This window comes from Eptatretus burgeri, chromosome 1, assembly GCF_056783735.1.
Source record: "Eptatretus burgeri isolate ZD-2024b chromosome 1, Ebu_testis_v1, whole genome shotgun sequence".
NCBI classification, from domain to species: Eukaryota; Metazoa; Chordata; class Myxini; order Myxiniformes; family Myxinidae; genus Eptatretus; species Eptatretus burgeri.
The window spans coordinates 131,116,331-131,133,777 of NC_140961.1; the positions used below are offsets into that span (position 1 = coordinate 131,116,331).

General features: G+C 46.6%; 1 protein-coding gene across 6 annotated transcripts in view; it reads left to right on the forward strand.

Moving 5' to 3' along the window:
* Positions 1–17,447, forward strand: part of DNAH10 (dynein axonemal heavy chain 10) — a 494,970-nt gene that overhangs the window by 174,078 nt on the left and 303,445 nt on the right. For all 6 annotated transcript variants that reach the window (XM_085898117.1, XM_085898134.1, XM_085898126.1 and 3 more), the window contains 5 exons: positions 415–593; positions 1,338–1,549; positions 2,196–2,352; positions 11,301–11,534; positions 12,733–12,855. In XM_085898117.1, the coding sequence (XP_085754243.1) occupies positions 415–593; positions 1,338–1,549; positions 2,196–2,352; positions 11,301–11,534; positions 12,733–12,855 (905 nt within the window). The remainder of the gene's footprint in view (positions 1–414; positions 594–1,337; positions 1,550–2,195; positions 2,353–11,300; positions 11,535–12,732; positions 12,856–17,447) is intronic.

Sequence of the window (17,447 nt, forward strand, 5' to 3'; positions counted from 1 at the left end):
CATTGCTCAGCCTTTGGCCTTCTTTAAAGTTGGTTATTTAAAAGGAATTGGCCTGTTGGCATCCCTGTCTGAACTTATGTCTCATGCTACTGGAATCCCAGGTTTTAAATCCCATAAACTTAATTTTCTTTGTTTACTTTTAATTCCTGCAGAAGAATAGTGATATTTCCTAATGGCTGTTTCTTGCAAATGGTATCTGTACAAATTCCACAATGAGCCTTTGAACACTGGAAAGAGAACAAGGTTTATGTTGTGTTCAAAGTCGAGCATTCCGATGAGTTTAAGACATTACAAACACGTTTTATCTACTTGGTGAAAGATCCTGCAAACACACCAACTTTAATGGTGTGTGTGTGTATGTGTGTGTTTTTGTGTGTGCACGTGTGTATACTTATCAATTTGGACTTTTCATAGGGCTGTCTATCCTGGATGGATTCATCAAGGACCTGGCTGCTTATGAGAGCCAAAGGCAGGAGCTACTCAATGCTGAACGACTCTTCAACTTGTCCCCGACTTCCTGCCCTGAGCTCTCTGCTGTTCAGAGGGACTTGAAAGGCCTGACACAGATCTACACCATATACAAAGCCATGAAGGTTGGTCCCAACAAAGCTGTGAATGTGTTGTTTTTATGGTCAGTAATTATGGATAAGGCAGAAATTATTCTTTACGAATGTAACATTATATTTCAAATGCCAATAAAATGACATTAGTTGTTTGTGGTTCTCACCCACTTCTTGTGAGATACATTGTATGATGATGTCATCACTTTCACCTGTATAACCCATGACTGTATGATGGTGCATCTGTTAGAATACGAGATTGGTATCCCAGTAGTGTGGGCTCACATTAATCTGAAGGCAAGTGAATTAAGAACTTGGATTCAAACCTTCTGGAAGTTGAGCTAGTTTCAGGCAGTTACCATGTCAGTGATGTCACTGTTGGATGGTTAAACAACCCAGCTCACCCATTGATGATTTTCCAACAGGAAATCATTCTACCTATCCTACCAAGTGGAGTTTGTATGTGCTGCTCGCCCACACTTCGTGGTTGACTCTTCAGTACTTTTTAAAATTGGTGTCAAAATGCTGCGGATTAAAGCATGAGTGCTATCCACACTTCCCATTCATGAAATTGTGTGTACTGTACAATAAAGTAAATGTAAAATTATTCTTAATCATTGATTTCAACCTTATTAATTTAACATCTCGAACAGGAAGTTTCTCCCCCCCCCCCCACACACACACACACACACACACACACACACACACACACACACACACACACACACACACACACACACACACACACACACACACACGTTTACTCCATTCCTGCAGCTGTCCAAACAGAACTGGTCTGGAATCCTCTGGGTGAACTTGAACGTGCAGAAGTTACAAGCCGGCACCGAAGCTCTGTTGCATTCACTGCATCGCCTTCCATGTGATGTCCGTTCCATGCCTGTTGCCTTCTTTCTTGATGCTCAGATCAAGCAGTTTGCAGAGTCTCTCCCGCTCCTCGCTGACCTCAAAAATGAGGCTCTTCGGGAAAGGCAAGCTTCACTTTCCCTCCCATTCACATCTCCATGTCCTCCGCCTCACACGTCCCAGTGTTTCCTCAACATTCTTTGTTGAATCTTCCCTGACCATTTTGTTTAGTTGTCCTTGTCCTATTAAAGAGTACCAGCATCAAATATTGCCTCGCGGTTTGTTGAACCTTGAACTCGGTAAGGTGAAAGCCTTGGCATGCTTATATGGCAAGGGTCAAGTTAAAATGACCTTCCATGATCATGTTCACCATGCTGACATCTATTTCCACTCTGATGGCATCATTGGTCATAATCATCATTTATTTTAATATCTCAGTAAATATTTCATCTTCTGGTTTGCATTCCTACACCTTCAGCCAATTTTGGATTTTAAGTCTATAATCACGAGCAAATTTCATTGTTTTATACTCCAATGAAGATGTGCCTATCTTTAAAAATCACTACCAACAACAATTGCAATCCATGCCTTACTGTAACCAAGACAGGTAGAGTACAGGTTGATGAGAAAGTGCCTGTCGCACCATGCTTGAGATCCACAGATCAGGCAATGGGTGACGAGTGCAGTCATGTGACTTTTAGAGTGATTATCACATGAGTTTCCCAACTCAAGCCATTTCAAAACGTGATGCGTTCTGTGTGTATTTGAAAGGCACTGGTATCAGCTGATGGAGATGACGGGGACGCGGTTTGATATGAGCCCGGAGTCATTCACACTGGAGAATATGTTTTCCATGGAGCTGCACAAACATGGTGCCACCATCACCGATATCATTACTGCTGCTTTGAAAGAAATTGTCATTGAAAAGGTCTTTATTGATTTGCCTTCGTTAAATGGACGTATTTATGAAATTATCTGTGCACTTGGAGATCTTTCTGCAGCATAAGAAAAAAGTATCATACAGAATGACTGAGTGTCATTGCCAATGTATATCAGGTTTCTGAATGCGATAGAATTGTGTAATTTGTTTTCATCATCAAAGATGCCACAAAGCACTGTGGCCATTCTATGCTCAGCTCCCAGCTAGCTGGGAGTTAAGTTCTTATCCCAGGTTTGATTCCAAATGGAATCCCATTTGACTTAGATGACAGTGAAGTGCAAGCAAAGAACACTCTTTCAATCGATTGTTTAATCTGTGTGAATGAGCTTCTACACTGAATACATGAATAACTCGAAGGGCACTTGGTGGAGAGCATACTTCTGCCATGCAATACCTGATCCACTAGAACATATACGACCCAATACACTTTTCAAATATCAGGCTATATTGTTACGAATCTGGCAGCCATGAGCATTCAACATTCAGGTCCCCATAGCTCAGTTATTTTGATAAGTAAATGTGGATAGATAGCTCCCTTTCCCCTATGTCTAATGGGAAATAAGTGTACATGCACTGTAAAGTTATTTTATAGATAGGATTTTTATAATAACAACAACAACACCGACGACACCTGCCTTCGCTTCCTTCCACCATCCTCCACCGGCACCATTACACGCGTGCGTGTCAGCACGTACGTGGGCGGAGTTCATGAGGACCTGACGTCTCTCTTGCCCAATCAGGGAGATGCGAGCAACTTTGCCGGCGGTCGGCCAGTGGGCGCAGAGCGGGCTCCAAGAGAAGCAAAGCCTCTTCGGGGGCGGGGAATCGAGACGCCCTGACACGCCCCCCGACCAATCATGGAGAGACGACGGATTTTCCCTGGCGAATGAGGTGTGCGAAGGGGTGAGACACGTCCCCCCCCCCCCCGACACGAGAGAGAAAATAAATAGTCGGGACGGCGTGGTGTTTGGTTCGCCTGGTCTCGTCCTGTCGCTGGTTTCTGGTCTCGCCCTGTCGCTGGCTTCTGGTCTCGTCGCATGCCGGAGGAGCGTGCAAGAGCCCGACGCTGCCCTCCGTACTTGGTGTTTGCAGCGGCATCGAGTTGCGGGTTCGAGTCCCGCCGATCTTGGACGTCGAAGACTGCAAGAGGCGGGAAGGTCCGATATAGCTTTGGTTCCGAGCTCATCTGTCCTCGAGCTGGAGGCCTTCAATAAAGACCTTTGGGGTCCATTTCTGTGTGTGGGCCCGTCTTTAAGTAGCAACTGGATAAGTGCTTTTGCTTGTACATTGACTGCATTTCTTATAGTCGGATAACTCTGCTCTTTGTGTGTTCCCTTCCCCCCACCCCCCCCCCATTATAAATAAATCCCCTGTTAAATGTTTCAGCTCGTTTATGTGTTTTCTTCATTGGTTTAGCACGGTGCGTGTTGAGAAGTAGCAAGGGTAAATTGTGCATTTGGACCGACGGATCTCAGTAACCATCCGCTCGGGTTACACACGGTTCGAGCACGCTACTGGCTCGTTCCCCTCGAGCCCCGTGGAGGGTGTGAATTCCTTGGTAGCTCGCCACGTGGGCCTCCAGGTATTTTGAAGTTTCGAAAATAACTCTGGACCACGCGGTTGACTTATTGACGATTCACAGTTCTGTAAGGGACCCATACCTTCAGAGTTATCGGAAAGGTACGATCTAGATTCCGGTTGTTCGGTGGAGCCGACTCTATTGCTCCATCTCGCGGTCGTGCTCATCCACCGATACCCGGCCCACAACAAATTGGTTGTCAGGAGTGGGGTGCGAACCCCTTCACCTCCATAAATTTGCAGAACACCAATCACAACAAATTGGTGTCAGGAGCAGGTTTCGAACCCCTCCGCCTCCACGAAATTCACGGGATTCGGATCAGGGGTGTGGGGAGCAACCCTCCCCCCCCCACCGTTCCCCCAAATTACGACCGTTTTCAAATTTTATTCTCAACACGTAAAATGGCAAACCAAGATGGGCTGAAACAGGTGGGTAGTGGTGTAGGTTTGGAGGAATCTATGGCCCAGGACGAAACCACCGTGCAGGACACTGCCATGCAGGTTGACCATCCCCCACAACTGGACCCAGAGTTTGTAATGGGCGCGGTGGGAGCGGCGGTGCAAGAGCGCCCCTCTGTCAAATTTCCCCCTCAATTCCCAGCGAAATCGTGGCGGATCGGCTCCGCTGGAGCCATCGGGCATCGAACAGTTGGTACGGATGGTTGCCAAAATGGACGCAAATGCGCAACTGATGGATGAGATGAGGGGTGATGTGCAGCCAATGAGGGGTGATATGCAGGCATGGGGAGAGGAAATGCGGGCGATGAATTGCAAAATGGCGGCACCACGTGGCGGAGCGACCGAACCGACCAGAAGGAGTGCAAATTGTGTCCGGTCCGCGATGGAGATGGGTAGGTCGGGACGACGAGAGACAACACCACAAGTATCGGGGAAATTAGTAAACTCGGACACGAGGGGACGACGGAAAAATTAAAAGAGGTGACGGAGATGCAGAAAATAAGAGACGGAAGGCCAGGAAGTAACGGAGGTAGAACAGGAAAAGGTGAACGAAATACGGGGAAACAAAGATTAAAAAAAAAACACACGTAGGATTAGAAAGGGACAATGAGGTTGAGCTGGGGAATGTTTTGAGACCCGATGCAAGACAGGATGGCCTCCGTAAGCAACAGAGGGAGTTGGTAAGCTCTCTCGAGGCAGATCGCGACGAGGTGGGTCCGGTCGGGCCGAACGAGGTTGAGCGGGTGAATGATGCGAACGGGTCCATGCAGAGTTTGGGGGTAGTGGAGGCTTCGGGATTCCTTTTGCGGACTCCCATCCCCAGCGTGATTGTCCCGGTGTGTGTGGTAAAGAGTATGAGTGGTGCGGGTGTGTTGAAACGTGTGTGTGTCATGGCGTGCGTGAGTGCATGCGAGGAATTGAAACGCGGACGGATTCAGACGGGAGACAGGTGTGGCGAGCCTTCTGCGCCGTATAAAGTTATTGAGGCCCGTTCGGCATTTAGCGAACGGCCCTCGCGCGTGCGTTTTCATGTAAGGAATTCGGTGCGGAAACGCTCCGCGTGGGATTCAACAAGTCCTTGTGGATGTCTAAAATGGCGGCGAGTGTTGTTTGAATTCGGCAAACAGGGGTTCCCATGCAAGCGCGTGTGCGAAGCTCCACGTGCTGCATGCGGCGTGTTCTGTTCGCGGAACTGGTTTCCGGGACGACAAGCTCGGGCGGGCCTGCACGGCAAGCCGTGCAGGTTCCGTGGGCGAGTAACGTCACCGGGGATTTCCCAGCGCGAGTTGCGGGTGAGCTGCACACGTTGGCTCGCGTGGGGAATCCCTCGAAAGCGAGCGCTGTTTGTGATGCGCAGGGAGACGACAAGGCTGCACGTATCGCTCGACGGAAGGGACGAACGAGCAAGCTGTCGACCGCCGCCTTGGCGATGCAAAACAACAAAAAAAGTCAAGCTCCAAGTACACAGCCCGGTGTTTGGGCAAAGGAAGCACGAGTTAGCGGGATGGGTTTCGCTTAGATAGACCGGCTCTTATGGGGGCATGAGCCGTCCTCCATGGGGCCTGTGGACTAGTTAGTGAGAATTTAGTTTAGATTTAGAATGGGAAATGGATTTTGGGAGACATGGACAGACATGGAATGTGTAGTGGGGACGTAGCTTAGCTACGTAGATTAAATGGAACGTGCATTAAAATAAGGGATGACAAGCGAGCACGAGATAGTTAGGGGAACAAGAGTGTGAATTGAAAAAAAAGAGAAAGGAACGAAAGGAATACAATGAGTGAATATGGGTCAGCGGGCCGAGTGAGTGAGTCGAGTGAATGTGGAATGCATGGTGCGAATGAATGATAGGGGGAGGCGTGAAACCCACCCAAGTGACCCTGGGGTCAGTGTAATGTCAGTTAGTGGGTTAGTTAAATTTACCAAATGTAGGTCGTTCTGTTGTTGGTTATGTATGAAGGCACGAAACCCATTTGGAGGGGTGCAGCAGTCCATGGACCGGCTGGGAGCGTGGCTGTTGAAAGGTGAGTATCGAGTAGAGGGCACCCCAGGCACCGGAGAGTAGGCCAAGGGACCGGGATAGTGTAGTGGGCACGGGCGACCCGCGGAACGGGACCCAGAGCGCCAAAATGCCACGTGGGCATCTGAGGGGAGGGGCAATGCCGGGAAGGGCAACCCCCCGCGTTCATAGGGAGCAGGTAGGCTCGGAGACAGCCTCAGGACCCGGGGGTGCTGTAGTCAGGGTCCGGCAGGAGGGAAATCCCTGCCAAGTGAGCCAAGCTGCCCAGCCATGAAATTGTGCAAGGGCACGAGTGAAAATTAGAGTGCTCAGCCCAAATTTATAATGGACACCAACACGGGCGACGGGAATCATGGTTTTTGGAACCTATAGTTTAAAGTGACAGGCGTTTAAAAATCCCTGGGGTAGTTTAAAGTTAATAAATGCTAGGATAGTTAGGAAATGTACCCCTTCACACCATCCATCCCTTCGCTCTCGGTAGGCCGCTGGACCCACCTTGGGTTAGATGGCTGAAATCTGAGGAGGCCATTCTGAGGCTTAATTGGGCCTCGAGACAGGACACTAGTCTTTCCTTTATTCCTCCTCTAAAAAGGATTTTAGGGGTTGGGAATAGGTTAGGTTGACAGGATAGGTTAGCCTGACAAAGACAGAAAGGGGGTTAGGGAGATGAAATTATAAGAAAAATGAAAATAAAAATGAATAAAAAGGGGCTAAATTTTGTTGCTTTGTTGTTGCAAATTAAGGGAGTGGGTATGGACAAAGACAGGCAAAGGCGATAGGTTGGGGGAGACAGTAGGGTAGGTCCGAACCCGTTTTTGGAGCAGCCCGCACACCGCACTCCCTCCACAAACCTCACGGAACGACACCAGAAGCCGGCCAGCTTCGCATGTCGGCCTGTTGTGCTACAGTTGCTGGTCCGCATCTGCCTTGCCATGCCTTGTTTGCCTGCCTCTGCCATGACCCCATGCCTGCTACCCTCTTTGCATTGCCCCTGTGTCACCATCCATCCATGTGCGCCAGGACCATCAAATGTGTTTTGCAAGGACTGCCCTGCAGGCGGCCATACACGGGGACTGCATTGAGTAGCCCGTGCGTCCATTTTTGTGTTTTACATCCATCTCCATCCATTTCCATGAGCCAGGGACTGCATTGAGCAGCCTGGCCATCTCTTCTTGCATAAAGGCCACTTCAAATGGCCTGTGGACGGCGCATGGCCTGCTGTGTTGGGGTGAGTTGCCTCCAGCAGCTGGGGGTACGAAAGAAATAGAGAAGAAGGTTCACTGAAGTACTCAAGGGGGACCTTTTGAGCAGGCCCTGAGGATGACTGACCTTCAGCTGCTGCGCACTCACCCACACAAAATAACTGTTGACTTGCTGTGCCTTTTTCCCACAGATCACAGGTCCTGGGCCATGGTTAGTGTAAATAGGTGAGATTGTAAATAAGTTTAACCCACTTGTGTGTCTGTCGTAGCGCCGGCAATTTTAGTTAAGTCTTCTGTATGAGTCTGTGAGTTAGTTACGCAGCGCACTAGGTTATTTATTTTTGGGACACCTATAAAAAAAATGTCGCACTCAGGGATCCGAAGGTAAATCATACTAGAGAAAACTTACACATGCTGGTCACATGAAAATTTGACGATTAAGGACGAGTCTGTAAAAAGGGCAGGGAGTAGTGTTACGAATCTGGCAGCCATGAGCATTCAACATTCAGGTCCCCATAGCTCAGTTATTTCGATAAGTAAATGTGGATAGATAGCTCCCTTTCCCCTATGTCTAATGGGAATTAAGTGTACATGCGCTGCGAAGTTATTTTATAGATAGGATTGTTATAACAACAACAACAACAACAACAACAACACTGACGACACCTGCCTTCGCTTCCTTCCACCATCCTCCACCGGCACCATTACACGTGTGCGTGTCAGCACGTACGTGGGAGGAGTTCATGAGGACCTGATGTCTCTCGCCCAATCAGGGAGATGCGAGCAAGTTTGCCGGCAGTCAGCCAATGGGCGCAGAGCGGGCTCCAAGAGAAGCAAAGCCTCTTCAGGGGGGCGGGGAATCGAGACGCCCCGACACGCCCCCCGACCAATCATGGAGAGACGACGGATTTTCCCCGGCGAATGAGGTGTGCGTAGGGGTGAGACACGTCCCCCCTGCCCCTGAGGCGAGACTATTTATTTTTAAGAAAATAAATAGTCGGGACGGCGCGGTGTCTGGTTCATCTGGTCTCGTCCTGTCACTGTTTTCTGGTCTCGTCCTGTCGCTGTCTTCTGGTCTCGTCCTGCCACTGGCTTCTGGTCTCGTCTTGTCGCTGGCTCTGGTCTCGTGGCATGCCGGAGGAGCGTGCGAGAGCCCGATGCTGCTCTCCATACCCGGTGTTTGCAACGGCATCGAGTTGCGGGTTGAAGTCCCACCGATCGAGGACGTCGAAGACCGCACGAGGCGGGAAGGTCCGAGATAGCTCTGATTCCTTGCTCACATGTCCTTGAGCTGGAGGCCTTCAATAAAGACCTTTGGGGTCCGTGTGTGTGTGTGTGTGTGTGTGTGTGTGTGTGTGTGTGTGTGTGTGTGTGTGTGTGTGTGTGTGTGTGTGTGTGTGTGTGTGTGTGTGTGTGTGTGCCCGTCTTTAAGTAGCAACTGGATAAGTGCTTTTGCTTGTATATTGACTGCATTTCTTATAGTCGTATAACTCTGCTCTTTGTGTTTTCCCTCCCCCCCCCCCCCATTATAAATAAATTCCCTGTTAAATGTTTCAGATTGTTTTTGTGTTTTCTTCAATGGTTTAGCATGGTGCGTGTTGATAAGTAGCGAGGGTAAATTGTGCATTTGGACCGACGGATCTCGGTAACCATCCGCTCGGGTTACGCACGGTTCAAGCACGCTACCGGCTCGTTCCGCTCGAGCTCCGTAGAGGGTGTGAATTCTTTGGTAGTTCACCACGTGGGCCTCTAGGTATTTTGAAGTTTGGCAAATAACCCTGTATCACGCAGTTGACTTATTGACGATTCACAGTCCTGTAAGGGACCCGTACCTTCAGAGTTATCAGAAAGGTACGATCTAGATTCCGGGTGTTCGGAGAGCCGACTCTACTGCTCCATCTGGCGGTCGTGCTCGTCGCCGATACCCGGCCCACAACAATATATCATTTTTGGCCCTATCTCTCAATGGTGAAGGATTCCTTAAAAATTATCGTATCCGGATCCGCATTCTGATCTTCACCAAAATCTAATAAATTCGTCCTTGTCACATACCCAACCTGGATATTGAACTCTATCCGAATCCGTCCATAACTATATATCCTTCTGAGATATCCTGTTTCTAGGCAATCAGACAGAGAGGGGTGAAAAAATTAACCTCCGTCCACCATTGGTATCAGAGGTAACGAGGACTTTATGGCAGGAAGGACTAATTGACAGGTGAAGAACCAGGATATTGTTGCACAATTTGCAAATCAACTTGCGAAGAACCAGGACATTCGGGGACGATGGACACGGATTAACACATGGAGAACCAGAACATTGAGGCATGATGAACGAATTGTTTATTATGCTGGTTTGCATTGCAAGTGAGAGTCATGATGTTTATCATGCTGATTAGCTTTTCAAGTGAAAGACATGTTCATTACGATTATACTTGTTATCCCCACACGTAAAAAAAACAAAACAGGGGATATTGTAATCAGCTCTTTCTGTCTGTCCATCACGCTGTCTCCTCCTAAACAGTTGTGTACCAAATCACCAACTTGGTAGTTATGATCCTCACATGGCAAGAATGTGCGAGAGCAGTATAAATTATTGGCTCTGCCCCCCTGGGGCCCTGGAGTGGGGTAAAAAGAGAAGATAAGATCTTTCAAACTCAAAATTTGACATTGGGTCATTCCTGGTGGAACCTTTTGCCATCTTTCAACTTTCCTTTAGGTGGGAAGCATGGGAATTTTCAATGGCACACCATCGACTTTGCTCTTGTTAGCTCACCTGGAACGTAGTTCTGGGGAGCTAATGGGGTAGCGCATCGTCCGTCTGTCCACAAACATTTGCAACTTCTTCTCCAAAACTACAAACAATTTCAATGAAAATTCACCTCAACCTTCATCACCTGGTATGTACCAAATTTTATTCATTGCATGAAGAAAATCGGGCCCTAAAGGGGTCTATGGGGGGTTGCCGCACTAAAATAGGTATTTGCTTTCTTCTCAGAAACTACACACACAATTCTTATCAAACTTGACCACAACCTTATCAGGATGTTAAAAAAATTGGAGTCAATGTGGGTTTAAGGGGGGGGGTTACAAGAGTGTAGCCCCCCTCCCCCCAAGAAGAGGTATTTGCTTTCTTCTCAGAAACTACACATACAATTCCGATGAAACTTGATCACAACCTATTTCACCTGTGTTGTACTAAACTTTGTTCATGACATTAAAAAAAAAAATCAGGGTCTAAGGCAGTCTTTGGGGTGTTGCCCCCTAAAATGTATTTGCTTTCTTTTCAGAAACCACACACACACAATTTCGATGAAACTTCATCACAGCCTTCATCACCCATGATGTACCAAAGTTTGTTCACGCTATTTTAAAAAAATCAGGGTCTAATGGGTTTTACGTCGGGGTTGCATCCCAAAATAGGTATTTTCTCTCTTTTCAGAAACGACAAACAATTTTGATGAAACTTGACCACAACCTTCATCACCTATGATGTACCAGTTTGTTCACTGCATTAAAAATGAAACAATAGGGATTTACTTTATTCTCTGTTAAATATTTTGTTGGTTATCCACACCTTCCAGTGGTTCCCCGGTTTTCTTATCCAGCCGCTACCAGGTGAGCACCTTGGGGTATTGCCCTTATTTTTTGTAATTGTCATGGTGTATGTTTTCTCAGGGTGTGCATGACATCTCAGACACATGGGAGAACATGCAGTTTGTTGTGCTGCGGCATATGAAGGGGACCGAAGATCGTGGCTTTATACTCAGTGCCATGGAGGACATACTGCAGTGTTTGGAGGACAATGCCATGAGCTTACAGAGCATGGCTGCTAGTCGCTTCGTCGGGCCTTTCCTTTCTGAAGTGCACCGGTGGGAACAAAGTCTCTCACTAATCGCTGAGGTTATCGAGGTGAATTTCAATCAGTTCGTTTTCCATTGTTTAAATGATCAGAATTAAGGCTTTCTTTTTTATCAGATTAATTGGACAGGCTGTTATTCCTTGATGGAAATGGAGGTGGACAAAATGTATACACCAGCAAAGTAGCTCTCAGGAAGGAAAACATGAAAGATGGAAAAAAAAAATGGGCTTGGGGTGGAGGTTAACAAGGGAAGAAAACATGAAAACATCATGGTTGTTATGAGATGGTGGTAAACAGGATGGGGGATGATCTGAGATGGTGGTGAGAAGTTGATTCCACAGATGGGATAAAAGAAGAACAAATGAGTGAGCTGATCAGTGAATCTGGATTTTTTGGAGTTTCACCAAAACTGGGTAATTGGTTGACGTTGTGCACCCTGTAAAAATGTGTTGGGGGTGGGATGAGTGTGGGACAAGGCACAGAAAAAGCAGAGGAGAAAGATCATAAAGGGGGCAATGGAAGACAGAGAGATCACTGACCTCTCTGTGATGTGCAAATGATAGGCTCAGAGACTCAGCTTCGGTGCCGGAGATATCATTGATTTTGAAATCCTTAGTTTCTATGGCGACAAGCTGAGCAAGATGTGAGGCAGGGGAGCCAGCCCAGACGGGGAGAGCAGTACTCCATCAAGCTACAGATGAAGGTCTTGCAGGTGGATAGGAGTTAAGGTGTGCCAAGGAAGGATTTTGTATGACTGAGGATGTTCGGTCGATGGCTAGCTTTGGAGGCAAATTTCAAATGTGTTTTGCCCAAGAAATATCATGGCTGATAGTGAGACCCAAGAGTTTTAGTGACTGAACTTCCTCAAGAGGATTGTTAAGAAAGTCGATGGGAAGCTTTGCCAGATGGTCCTTTCAGAGAGAGATGGTGAGAGTGTGAGATTTGTCAGGATTGAAAGACATCTTCCATGTGTTTGACCAGCTTGTGATTCTATGAAGTTCTGCAGAGAGGGAAGAGGCTACATGCAGCCTGTGTATCTGAAGGATGAGGGATGTCACAGCAGATGTTACATTGTAATGTTTTTAACCTCAAATCTACCTTCTGATGATGTTGCAGCTTCACGGCAATCTGCAGGTTCACAAAGTTTGCTTGATCATGATGACAAAACCTCAAGTTTATGCGATGACATGTTTGCAGTTTTCAGTGCTTACATTCCCAAAAGGAAACCGAAAGTTTTGTTTTGCCCAGGTGTGGATGGTGGTACAGCGCAAGTGGATGTATTTGGAGAGCATTTTCGTTGGTGGAGACATTCGTTCACAGCTTCCCGAAGAGGCACAGAAATTTGATGCAATTCACGAGGGATTCAAGAAGGTATTCTTTTTTTATTACCTGGAGACTAATCTATACTAATAAAAGTGTGTGTGTGTGTGTGTGTGTGTGTGTGTGTGTGTGTGTGTGTGTGTGTGTGTGTGTGTGTGTGTGTGTGTGTGTGTGTGTGTGTGTGTGTGTGTGTGTGTGTGTGTGTGTCCATAACTCCATAACGATAAAACCTTGCAGCCTGAAACTTTGCATGCATACTAAGAAAACTCCAAGGAAGTGCAAGAGTGACAACTGGGTGTTTGGGTTAATTAAAATACCCCTTTTGAACATAATTAATGGCCTTATTTAATTATATTCTTCATCAGCCAATCATCGGCCACTTTGCTGTCTGGGATCTTAAGGCCTTTTCTCGGTAACTCCGCTGGGGTCTGAAGCCACCATGTTTTTTGGCCTGCTCAACCTTCCCTTGACTTGGAACAGGCTGTTCTTCATAGCTACGAATCGCTGGGTATATTGCAATGCTTATAAATACCTGGCGACGTCGGCATTCGTTGTTTTATTTCATTTCCACACATGCGATTGCCATGAGTATATCTTAAACTAAGAATTACAAAATTTAAGCTCCAGAATCGAACTTACAATCAGTTCTGACTCCTAGAAAAGTGTTCATTTGTTCAATTCGGGCATATGTGACATGTTGGGCATCTATGGGAAGTGTATGTTGAATATGACTGTTCAGTGATTACCAATTCCGTGCCAAGGGAGCCGTTTATCAATCGTTTCATTGGAGTGCTTCCTTGAGTGCTTAAACCACTTGGCGAATGCTCTCCAAGCTGCTTGGTTGTTCATTTTGTGAAAAAGTAACCATGCTTTCAATCTCACATCATACATTTCCACCTTTGTTGGGTCCTGCAGTACCGTGCGGTGGGTGCCTCAGGAGGTGTCTCATCCATTGAAAATGTGGAATTTTATTTTTACAGGACATCGCTTTCTTTAACCTTTCTGTGCGATCTCCTTTTGTAATCCACCTCTCACTTCGAAATCGATACATTAAAAAAACAATGAGGTCCATCCGACCAGGTGTTCGCCATGTATGTTCTTGCTGTAAAGGCATAGAGTATAGATCGACATTTTGTGTTCTGTGGCTTGGTACATTTTTGAATTTAACTTTGCTAATTACCCAATTTAATCCTCTTTCAACGAATGCTGTTTCAAGGTAAATCTTTGTGTTTGTCATTTTTATTTACTTTATGGGTGTGTACATTTGCACATGTGTGTATGTATATAAACTGTATTACCACAATGGCATTTGGCACCGGTGTGTGTTTTATTGGTTTATTGGTCGTTGGTTGTTATATCTCTATATCGACGTTTCAGAAAGTGGAATGGAGCCCTCCTGGTCTCAAAGTATCCACCTCCGTGTGTGTGTGTGTGTGTGTGTGTGTGTGTGTGTGTGTGTGTGTGTGTGTGTGTGTGTGTGTGTGTGTGTGTGTGTGTGTCGATTGGTATCTGCATATGTGGGTTTCAGAATGTGGAATAGAGTCCTCCCAGGGCAGGCTCAAAGTATCCACTTTCATTTTGGTAAGGGGTTATGAGTCACGGACCAAGTTGTGAAGTTTTCTCTTCTTAAAGTTTTGTTCTGAAGGCTCTCTTCAGGCTCGTTACTGAGCCCAGGATGGCTTCCAACTGTAGTTTGTATGTAGTGATAGTCCCAGGGATAGGTTTTTTTATATCTCTGGGAGCTTCTTAGTCATCATTCCCATGAGGTTACTGCCTGGTGTTGGCTTAATGGTGAGAGTGGTGGGCTTGGGATCCTAGGGTCCTGAGTTCAAATCCCGCTCAACTGCTTAATTAATACTAGGTGAGGTTAACTCGGCCTGTCATCCTTCCGAGGTCGGCAAAATGAGTGCCAGCATGCTGGTATACTGTGTCGGAGTGGCGACCCGTCCAGGATTGTGCCCAATAGCCAAGGAGACTGCTTAAGCAGCACCAACGCTCTGCACAGAGTATGGTCCCAATCTCCTCTCCATGAGGTTCTTCATCATCACTGGTACAACTTTGGCATTCTTCAACTTCCAGGATCTTTTCACTTCATGCTTGAGGTCTTAGTATTCGGGCATTTTCTTGATTTCTGCATCGTTAATCCAAAATCACCGGAATTAACACCTCAATTAGCAATGCCTTCTTCTCTGTTTTTTTTTTTTGTACCTAAGTATGATATTTGGTCGCAATGCTTTGTTTTCGACGATCACGCCCGATGGGGTCAAAAGGTCGCACGTGAGCGGTATACTTCAATGTTTTCAGTGATTGCTTTTGGTTCATTTTCCCACAAATTTTCTGGAACTTGAATGTCAAAGTTTTTGCAGATGTGCCAGCGGATTACTTTACAAACTCTGTTGTGTCGTTTCGTTTTGTGTACAGCTGTTCTGACATGGTGTTTTTTTTATGTTTGGTCATTAAGCGTCACATACCATTCTCTTTGCTAACCCCACCTCCACCCCTCAACTGTCTTTTCTTTTTTCTTCCTCTCCCCACACCCTTCTCTCACTTTTTGCCTTCCTCGCTCCCCCCTACTGATAAATTGCAACACTTTCCTCCCATCTCTCTCTCTCTCTCTCTCTCTCTCTCTCTCTCTCTCTCTCTCTCTCTCTCTCTCTCTCTCTCTCTCTCTGAATGGCAACATTTGGTGAGGTGTTGCTCTCCCAACCTCCCACCTAGCTTCCCATTCTTCATGCTCTCTGCCTCCCCTCCCCCTACTCACCCTACACCTGCCCTCTCTCTTTCTCCCTCCCCCCCTTTTTGCCCCCATCAGTGAAGCGATGGGTTGTATTTGCTTATGATTACTATTTGTTCATTTGTTCACACATTGACAATTCTCTGTTCACACGAGGCTGTGTAAGCTCCCTTTCCAGAACAAGATAAGTGTTTTTTGTGTGTTGTTTGCGTATTTTGTTGTCGTGATTTGGGTCAGGGGCTGTAGGATTGTATTTATGAATGTGTAGTTGTGTTCATAACAGTTTTCATGGGTATTTTTGTTTTTGTAGCCCATGTCAAGGCTCGTGTAAAAGCACACAGAACATATAACAAGGCAGGAAAGGGAAGCACAAAATAGTGGGGAACAGCGACAATAGATCTGTGGAAGGGAGAGGGATGGGGCAGGGTACACTGGGTAAACAAGTTGGTACTGCAGGGACTTACAGGAAGGAAAACGGGGAATATGAAAGAGGTGGGTTTGGGGTGGATTCATGGGGGTAGAAAAGATCAGGATTTTGGATGGGGGAAGATATGAGATGGTGGTGAACAGCTGTTTTTAAGACCTGGAGGGAGGAGTGGGATTGAAAAGTATGGGAGTTTGTTCCAGAAGTGGGGAAAAAGAAGAATAAAAGAGTGAAGGTGGGCAATAATTCTTGATTTTGGCAGTTTCACCAGAAGGTGGTTTTTGTAGGACCTTGAACACCCTGCAGAATTATAGGAGAGACAGAGCAGGGGGGGGGCATGGTCAGAGAGGAGACAGTAGAAGACAGAGAGACCACCGACCTGCCTGTGGTGAGAGAGTGAGAAACCCAAAAACTTGGCTTCATCACTGAGTAATGATCCTAAAAGTCATGATGCTTCATACCAATAATCCTAAAAGCTTTGGTTTCCACAGTGTGAAGTTGAGCTAGGTGTGAAGCAGGAGCACAACCCCAGAGGGGAGAGCAGTACTCCATCATGCTGTGGATGAAAGGTAAGTGGTTCGAACCTCAGGTGTGCCAAGGAAGGACTTTGTCTGATGTTGGATTCCCAGTCGACGACTGTTGGAGGCCATTTTGGAGATGTGCCTTTCCCAGGAAAGATCATGGCAGATAGTGAGGCCCAAAAGCTTGAATGATAGGACTTACTCAAGGGGATTGTTGAGAAGGTAGATGGGGGGTTCCATATGCTCCTTTCGGAGAGACGGTGAGAGTGTGAGATTTGTCAGGATTGAAAGATATATTTCAAGTGTTTGATCAGCTTTTTTATCCCCCGCCGCGTGGCGGAAGGAGGATATTGTTGTCACCCAGGGCGTCCGGCTGTCCGTCTGGCTGTCCGTCCGTCCGTCCGGGCTTCAACATTTATAGCTGTGAGTGCGATAACTCATAAACTGTTCGCCATATCGATTTGAAATTTGGGTCACACATGTACCACCTGAAAAGGAAGAACCCTATTGATTTTGGGCGTGGCCGGATCCAAGATGGCCGACTGTGGCGGCCATCTTGAAAAAAATGTTTTTTCTCCATATCGATTTGAAATTTGAGTCACACATGTACCACCTGAAAAGGAATAACCCTATTGATTTTGGGCATGGACGGATCCAAGACGGCCGAATGGGGTGGCGTCAACATTAATAGCTGTGAGTGCGATAACTCATAAACTGTTCGCCATATCGATTTGAAATTTGGGTCACACATGTACCACCTGAAAAGGAAGAACCCTATTGATTTTGGGCGTGGCCGGATCCAAGATGGCCGACTGGGGCGGCCATCTTGAAAAAAATGTTTTTTGTAATAAATGGAAAACCGCTTATCTGATACCGTCACATTCTGCGAAAGGTTATGTTTTGGTCGCTGTGTATTTATTTATTTGTGAATATGTGTGTTTGTTTGTTATTCGCATAACTCAGA